This window comes from Saccostrea cucullata, unplaced genomic scaffold (assembly GCF_032062105.1).
Source record: "Saccostrea cucullata isolate Sc308-1 unplaced genomic scaffold, CSIRO_AGI_Scuc_v1 ctg19766, whole genome shotgun sequence".
Taxonomy (NCBI): Eukaryota; Metazoa; Mollusca; class Bivalvia; order Ostreida; family Ostreidae; genus Saccostrea; species Saccostrea cuccullata.
This window is the reverse complement of record NW_026938573.1, coordinates 1-8642: the sequence shown is the minus strand read 5'-3', so window position 1 is coordinate 8642 and position 8642 is coordinate 1. Positions and strand designations below refer to the sequence as shown.

The 8642-nt window shown below is 33.8% G+C and overlaps 1 protein-coding gene across 1 annotated transcript; it reads right to left on the bottom strand.

Moving 5' to 3' along the window:
- Positions 1-6143: 6143 nt before the first annotated feature.
- LOC134250698 (myb-related transcription factor, partner of profilin-like) lies at positions 6144-8045 on the bottom strand. The gene is made up of 2 exons (XM_062733062.1): positions 7609-8045; positions 6144-6294 (listed from the first exon to the last, which is right to left on the bottom strand). Exons 1-2 carry the CDS (start codon positions 7770-7772, stop codon positions 6144-6146), a joined length of 315 nt encoding a protein of 104 aa, XP_062589046.1. The 5' UTR covers positions 7773-8045.
- Between the last annotated feature and the right edge of the window lie 597 nt (positions 8046-8642).

Here is an 8642-nt window from a genome sequence, read left to right as displayed (position 1 = left end):
TTGCGAAAATAGAGAAATTAATAACAGGTGATAATATAATGGGGAGGCTTCTGGCACAGTCTGTGGAGGCGGCAATCTTTTCCAAAGCTACAGTTCTCCTACGCTCTAGCTGGAGCAGCTCCTCCATAATGTCTAACTTTCTTTTCCTGTAATCTGAAACCTTGGCCAACTTCTCCTTTTGAAATAGGAGGAACTGCTCTTGTGGACTGGTCTCTTCACTTCCTGCAAGTCAAGTCAAAGCACCAAGTTTCATTATATTACAGTGTAGCACTTAAGCTCATGCATATATATATCACTGAATTTAACTGACTTACTGATTGGCCAAGTTATTAAAATAAGGGTTTCAGTAATATTGAAACAATGCAAATGTAAATGACATTTTGTACTTATAAGGAAGATTTTTTAAATGGATGTTTTTAAAGCACTTGGGTTTGAATCCTGTTCTGGTTCATCACAATATTTCTCCAAGCTGATTACATTTGCATAAATAAGGTGTATGACTGTATTAACAGTAGTATGGATTACATTTTCTGGCTTAAATTTTTGAAAGTGCATGACTCTAGTTACCATGGTAGACTATGACAGTCTGTATAACAATAGATGTTGTTTCAAATTTCTTATTCATGAATTGCTTTATTACTTGACTATAAATAAGCATGTGTATGATAATTGTAGCAAAACAGAAATAAACTATTAGAGTATGAAGATTACCATTCTGTGCCTTTTACCTGACACTAAGCAGTCCCAGAGCAGTCCCGGATGCCTTCTGGGACTGCTTTAGCAGTCCCACAGCAGTCCCAAGAGCAGTCCCACAGCGGTCCCAGAGCAGTCCCACAGCAGTCCCAGAGCGGTCCCAGCAGTCCCAGCGGTCCCTGAGAGCAGTCCAAGCAGTCCCAGAAAGCAGTCCTTGCAGTCCCGGTGGGCGGGGTTTATTAGTTTAATGGGCGGAGCTAACTCAAAAATCAGATTTCCAATAAACAATGGAACTATAAAGGCAATAGAAATTGATTCTGGGTAGTATGCCAGGAATTCCTAACATGTATGCGAAGGTTATTTTTGAACAGTGCGTGCATATAAACAAATTGAAGTAATATTTATTGAAAGAAGAAGGCTTTATTCGACACGTATTTTAGGTTTCCCATAGCAAAACATGGACATTGCCATTATATGTTTACCTATGACATCACATATAGAAGCTTCTGGATAACATTTGATAGGACGAGTTATTCCTCTTTACACATGACCATAAAACAATATATAGCAACACATGGACATTATGAGAGGCGGGGGGTATCATTTAGTGAGCTCATTGCTCACAGTACCTCTAGTTTATACAGAAAATTAAACGTGAATTAATTATTTTCCACGAGCATTAGCTTTAAGTAGATCTTATCGTTATATGGCCAATTACCGTACTATTGGGATACTCTAAAGGAATTTTCTTAAGTATTGGGGTTTTTACAAAATTTTTTGTTAATTTTGCCAAGCATTATTTTCAGTCATGATTTATTTTTACTGACATGTCAATTTAATTATTGTTAATTTCTCTATCTTTAAAATACTCAATTTTAAGTGTTTTATTTGTAAATGTTAGAATGTACATCTGTAAATCACCAGAATGGACCCCTCAGATATTATGTTCAAAATTATTAATCCTGAAAGAAATCATATACATTTCAATTATCAATTTTATTTGTGCATTACATACCGGAAGATTGAAATTAGGGTCAATGTTGACCAGCATGTTCAATGATGTAAACGTGTATTATTTTCTGCCCAAATAACATGCACTGATTTTCTGCCCTGAAACCGCTAGTGTTGATACCATTTTATAAACATTAATCGGCCAGGTAAACACAAGCAAAACAAAAAAGAAATAAATCACAATTCCCGGTATTTTCAACTGTTTATGTATAAAATAAATGTACCCTTTTGATAATTTGTTTATAAATTAAAAACTGGTAATTCATTGATAAATTCCCCAATAATTATTCACATTGTTTAACATTGTTTAAGTTACAGAAGAATGGTAGCATAATTTTCTATCATGGTCATTTAATAAATTGTTAAACTTTATTTGGAGGTTGTATGGGATACTTTTGTTAGCGAGGTACTCATAAAACATATAGCTTTTCAATTAAAAATCTTACATCTACCTGTAATGATTATTTTTAGATAGTGCCAATTAATGCAAATTTTGAATGCACATAATTTTACACTAAATTAAAAATAGGCCTAAATATATGTATTTTTTCATAAACCTGTAGTTTATCTTTAAGTATAAAATCTTCTCCTGACTTCCTTATTGAACAACTTTATTTTTAAAAAAATATTCTAAACTACATTTGTGTAAATATACAGTCTCTGAAAATATTAATTAACTATAATAATCTCTACTTATCAAAAGGTTGTAAGAAATCCTTGCTTTTTAATAGTTTAAACTCCTCTCTGCTGCTAGTAAACAAAACAACTGGCAGTCTGCAAATTCAGAATACACAAGGGGGCGGAGCTATCGTGTCACTCAGAACCTCTTTCACACATGAGTGAACAAAGCAGTCCCAGAAAGCAGTCCCAGGGACAGCTGGGACTGCTAGGTCTGCTTTTTAGAGCAGTCCCAGAGCAGTCCCGGAGCAGTCCCACAGCGGTCCCAGAGCAGTCCCACAGCAGTCCCAGAGCGGTCCCAAAGCAGTCCCGGGGACTGCTTTCTGGGACTGCTTGGGTGTCAGGTTGGGTCTGGTCGGTACTGTATGTACATGTAACAAGAATTCTTTTTATTATCATTTCAGTTGTGTCTACTGTGGACAGTGAAAGTCATTAAGGAACTTAGGAGGAAGAGATCATTTTTCTATGAAATATAAATTACATATCTCTTATTTTATAAAAAAAGGACTTTCTTGTAAAAATAAATACTTCTATCACTTTTTAATTATTTAACTCATTTATGTATATGAACCTTACCTCCACTTCTGCTACTGGCTCTTGTAATATCACTGGACAGTGACTGAGACATGGCGTTATCTTTGAAATAAGAGATGAGTTTGTTGATTAATTCAAAGAGATAAAATAAGATGAGGAGGGAAACTGACATGAATTTCAGAACTCAAAAATTTCAGTGATATTCAGTAATTAAGGAAGCAATTATATTTAAACTGGTGTTTTGCAAAAGCAAAGTGTTCAACTTTAATCTGGTACTGTTATACATTTTAGTTAAAAAAACAAAAACAAGATGCGTGAAGCACTTAATAATGCACCCAGCAGCAACAAAGTTCTAACTGTGGTTTTAATAGGCCACAGCTCAGTCACAGGATCATTGTCCTTTTGTGACCCTTAAAGCGTTTAATTAGTGGAATAGGCAATACCTAGGTGCATGGAGAACACAGTTGATTTAGACTCTGAGGAATAAACATGGATGACATAATAAATAAATTTGTTATCTAGGTCAAATCAAGGGTGCAGGAAATCTCTGGGTGATGTTACGGCATTACTCCTATCAGGCACGGGATCATACACCAGGTAAATTTCATACCTGGAGCCAAGTCAGGTATGCAATTTTACCAGGCATCCTGATACCCTGTCACTAAAAGACTATGTGTCACCAATTCACCCCACCCACTAAACATTTACGCTTTATCTGTGGTTTATAAATGAATATCTCTGCTAAGTGCTTCATCACGCTTACTGTGCCTATTATGACTGTCAATTATGTTTGTTACATAAAACATCGAATGTAGTAGATTACAAATGACTGGGTAAATATCTACAACTGACCGGGTATAAGAATCCACCTCCTTCACGTGACAGACTTTAACCAATCGTAAGCCAGGATTTCACATAAAAATCAACAGAGGTGGGGTAAATTAATATCTCAGTTAGGGTGTATGGAATAAACCCTAAGTATCCGCAGCACCTTGATTTATCCTATAACTAATATCATATACAATAAGGTGATTTTAAAAATAATTGGGAGGGTTACCTTCTGTACAGGTTCCAGGTTTATCAGCCCCTGCTAGTGGAATCACAGCACCATGACTAAGGGTTGATGTGTCTTTGACTAGAAATAATAATTATCATGATTAAAATTTAAAAACAGTGAAATCAAGGAACTTGCAAGAATTAAGGAACAGACTATTTTTATGAAATATACATTAGATCCCTCATTTAGTCAGAATAAAAAAAATTCTTGTAAAAATAAATACTTCTATCACCGTATAATTATTTAACTCATTTATGTTTATGAGCCTTACCACCATTTCTGCTACTTGTAATGGACAGCTAGGCATGGTTACCTTTAAAATAAGAATATAAGATGTATGATGATATAAGATAAAGCAAAGTGTTCAACTTTGGTACTGTGCATATTTACATACACATGATACATAGAAGTAAAAAAATAAAAAGGCACCTTGGTTGGGCAAATCCAGGCTTAGCAGAATCTGTAGTAGATGGAACAACAGCAGCTAGAGACCAAACCTGGCAAAGAAGCTTCTTGGACTTAATGATACCACAAAAAAAATTATATATTTAAACTAAAATATTTCTTTTATTTCCACGGACTCATACAAGAAAGTTTATTAACCTTGCTAATTACAGTGCCATGACCGGGGCATATAGCAGTCTGTGTTTGAATGAATGTAAAATTAGCCAGACACGTATATTTATTGCTGAGGAACAATGTTGTCAAAGTCAAAATTTACCAGCCCCGTCAAAAAGTGATCTCACTTCAAAGCTATTAATTTCAAAACAAGAGGCCCATGGGCCACATTGCTCACCTGTGCACTTTGGCTTAAGAACAAGCAAAAATCAATTCAGTAAATGCATAAATTGTCCTGACGGACCCTAAAAGCGGTGTATGGTTTTAACAAATTTAAATCTACACAAACATGAATCTACAATAAAGACTGATGGATAATTACATTTTTTTTTTACTATTACTGCGTTGTATAATTGAGACTTTATTGTGGTACTACCCTACCCCCTGGGGTATTATTTTTACAAATCTGCATTGTCTTATACCCGAGGATGCTTCCAGAGCAAAAACATAACCAATCATCACTTTGCTGTTGTACATGTTGAGAAGATTTTTTAATATATTCCTTTGAAAACTTAATCGTCCATGAAAATATGATGGCCAACCTTAACCCTAGGGGTCAAAATTTGAACAATTTGAAGAAACATGTATACTTCCATATGAATATGACTAACCATGACTTTGCTGTTAGTATGATTTTTAAAATATTTTTCCATATATTACTATATGTAAAACTTTGATTCCTCATTGATTGTGGCCACCTTTACCCTGGGGAATCATGTATACTAAGAGTGCCATAATTTTTCACTAATTTTTCTAGATTATTTAACTGTACTAGATATTTTCATCAAATTTTATTAGTTGTACAAATTTTCATGTTACATTACTAATATACACAGTTGGCAAAATTTCATGTCCATGATATTTCTAGCTTTTATACAATAACACAAGAAAACTGTTCTCCCTTTTTGAAATTAATTATGTAATTCTGGTACATGTGCAATTTTAGTTCATAATCCAGCACAGATCATTAATCTTTTGTTAGTTGCTACCATCAATTTTGAATTTCTTTAATCTCCAATACCTGTATGCCCTGATGGGCCCCAAATTGTTATTACTAAATCTTATCTTATCTTAACATCAATGAATATTATATAAGAGTCTATATACATACCACATTCTGCAGAATCACACCACTGCTGATGCCCTCGATGGCAACATCAGTATAAGGATTTTATAATGTAAATAGATAGCAGATAGTTGAATAAATAGGTCTAATTATCCACAATGCTTCTTGATTAACATTTGCAAAATTTATAGACACTCTTTGATCAGACAAGTCCTACCAAGTTTTTATGTCAGGAGTGCTAAAAAAACAGCCTTGGATCAATATCACGGTTGGGGTCCTTAAAAAATTTGACAACAGGAAACTGACAGACCAAATCATGCAACTGTTTGCTTATTGAAAATATTCTTTCAACAAATTCTTTCTAAATGATTTGTTTTCTGCACTGAAACTCTAAATATTCAACTCATACTGATTCAATAAGCACTCATCAACTAATGACCTATTGTTTAACAAAAAAATTAAGCATTTACCAAATTTTCCCAACATTTAAAATGAAAATTTGGGCCCTTGGCCTCCACCAGTCATCTTCATGGACCTTCTCCTTTCTCCTTCTTTCTTTTTTGTCAGGCTCTGCATGTCAGCCCACTTTTTCTTCATTTCATCAACTGTTCTTTTAATCATGGCAACAGAGTTGACTCTAATGTAGAACAATGGGATATGCACATTAAGTTAAAGAATTGTTTATAGATTAAAATGATAACTTCACAAGAATAACAAAAATCTCATTCTAATTTATGAATAATATTGAATTCAAATGCAGCACTTAGTAAAGTTTGGTTATTCTGGTTAAAATATCTGAATTCTGTAGTCTCCCAGAAAGATTGTCTGCCAATATATGTCATATTAAATAATTTTTAGCTTTTTATATAAATGTGATTTTGCAAAAATATTTTTTTTTAAACAGAGAGATGAATGAATTCAAATCCTTTGAAAGACATTGTTTTTATTTTTTTACTTTAAAGTGTTTGTTAACGGTAAATTTGTTTTATTTTGTGTCTTGTGTACATATTTTTTTGCAAAATAAGTAGTTAGGTTTTTAAAATTTGGGTGGACACTCAACAGGAAATAAACTTAGAATTTAATGAAAATAAAAAGAATTCAACATATTCCCAGATTTTTTACCAGTAATTTTGGATTTGATAGTCATTATTAAAATCCTGTAATATTGAGACAATTTTTGTTGCCAAACTGCAAATGGGTCCAGTGATTACACTGTTCATAACTACACTGTTACTCCATTAAAAACAACAACTCTAGTCAGAAATGCTTACAAAAAAAACGCCTCTTTTAAACCTTAAATAGTTTGTTTTTATAAAATACCATATTGGTTTCTCAATTTCTGTTTCTCTCTTTGAAAGTTGGATGTGTTTATTTTTTCATGGTTACAACTGAATCATCTGAAAGTAAATTTTGCCAAATAAAGGGTCAAATACCCAATATGTATGACAATTTGAAATTTTCTTTGGCTAGCTTTGTGCCTGACATCAGTGGAAGGGACACTGGAAATTAATATGGAATGCCTAATGTATCTGTTGCAGTCAGCATTTACATTTACAATTTTATTTCACTAATGCCACATGATGACAATCTCATAACTTTTACCCAGTAGGCCTATACATGTATACATACAGATTTTAAACTTGTGTCCATATTTTGTTTCTGATAACATAACGGTTAACCCCAACAAATTGTATTTCAATTTTAATTTTTCCTCTGATATCATATTTATATATTGGAGAGGGGTGGGTGGGGGCTACAAAAATTAGTGAAAAACTGAAATTTTAGAGTTATTCAAACATTGTCAAATCTAAATGTATTTTTCAAATTTGATATAACACCCAGTAAGTTATTGACTTAAAAACTGCACAATAAATATATTGTTATGCTGCTATTCAGTTTCGGCTTTATTATGGTACATGTATAATGATTTGGGGTTCGTCACAAAACTTACTCATCAGCTACCTCCTCCCAAAGCCCCTGTTTTCTCTCAGCTGTCAATGACGGAGACAGCTTCCCTTTTAGGTAATGGGCCCTAGGGACCACTGCCTCCGCCAAAGCCACAAGCTCCCCCTCGCTCCAGTTGGGCCTTCTCCGCTTGATATCTTTGCTTTCCATTTCTTTTTTTGTCGCAGACGAGAATGACGTTTTGCCGCGAATAAAAGCGAAAGTGACTATTGCGCTTGCGCAGCATTCGTAACTACGAATATTTATATCTCCTTTAAAAGAGAGTTCCAAGATCGTATCTTACGAATTGTTCATAAGTTAAGATTACGATAAAAATTTACGAACGCGTTAGTAAAACAGAAGCATCGTATCTTAATTCAAAAGTTACGAACTTCGTAACTCAGACTTTTTTTCTTAAGATACGAAGTTTAGTAAAACTGAAGCCAGATCAATAAATTGAAAAATACAACAGTTACTTCCCTTTAAATTATGTTCAGCAGCATTTTCATTGCTAAGACAGACAACTTCCGGTTAGCAATTGTGAACCTCAACGAATTGACAGGATTTTAAACTATTTCGAGTGAGCTGTGTCTAGGAATTGTGATTCGTTTAGAACGTTCCTTTGGACTTCCAATTTGTGTTACGGAATACTCTTGTGCGACTTGAAATCAATCTAGCTATTCTTGGATTACAATTCACTTGTACTTGCTATAGTGTGTTGGAATTCACAGCTTACATGTGGATAGTTTATTTTTAATTTGCCGTGTTGGAAATCGTATTAAAATTTAAACATAAATTCATAAATCATTATCTTTTGTCATCTCACGGAGGATCGAATTATTTCTGAAGACCAAGAGTCACGTGACTAGGATCGATATGGCGTCAAAACAGTGCTTTCTATGCATCGATCGTCAAATGTTTAGTAACATGCTTATTCCTTTATTTCTTTAGATTATTGAAATTGTGTCTGTTATTTGCAAAAATGAAACAATTTCACAGTAGCAGCTTTGACAGTCAGCCTACTTAATATAAAACCAAATT

Excerpts from the sequence above, each read along its gene's own strand:
- LOC134250698 (XM_062733062.1), bottom strand. The coding sequence starts at position 7,772 with ATGGAAAGCAAAGATATCAAGCGGAGAAGGCCCAACTGGAGCGAGGGG. Across the intron at positions 6,295-7,608 it reads TGGGAGGAGGTAGCTGATGA|AGTCAACTCTGTTGCCATGA; the intron begins GTAAGTTTTGTG and ends GTTCTACATTAG.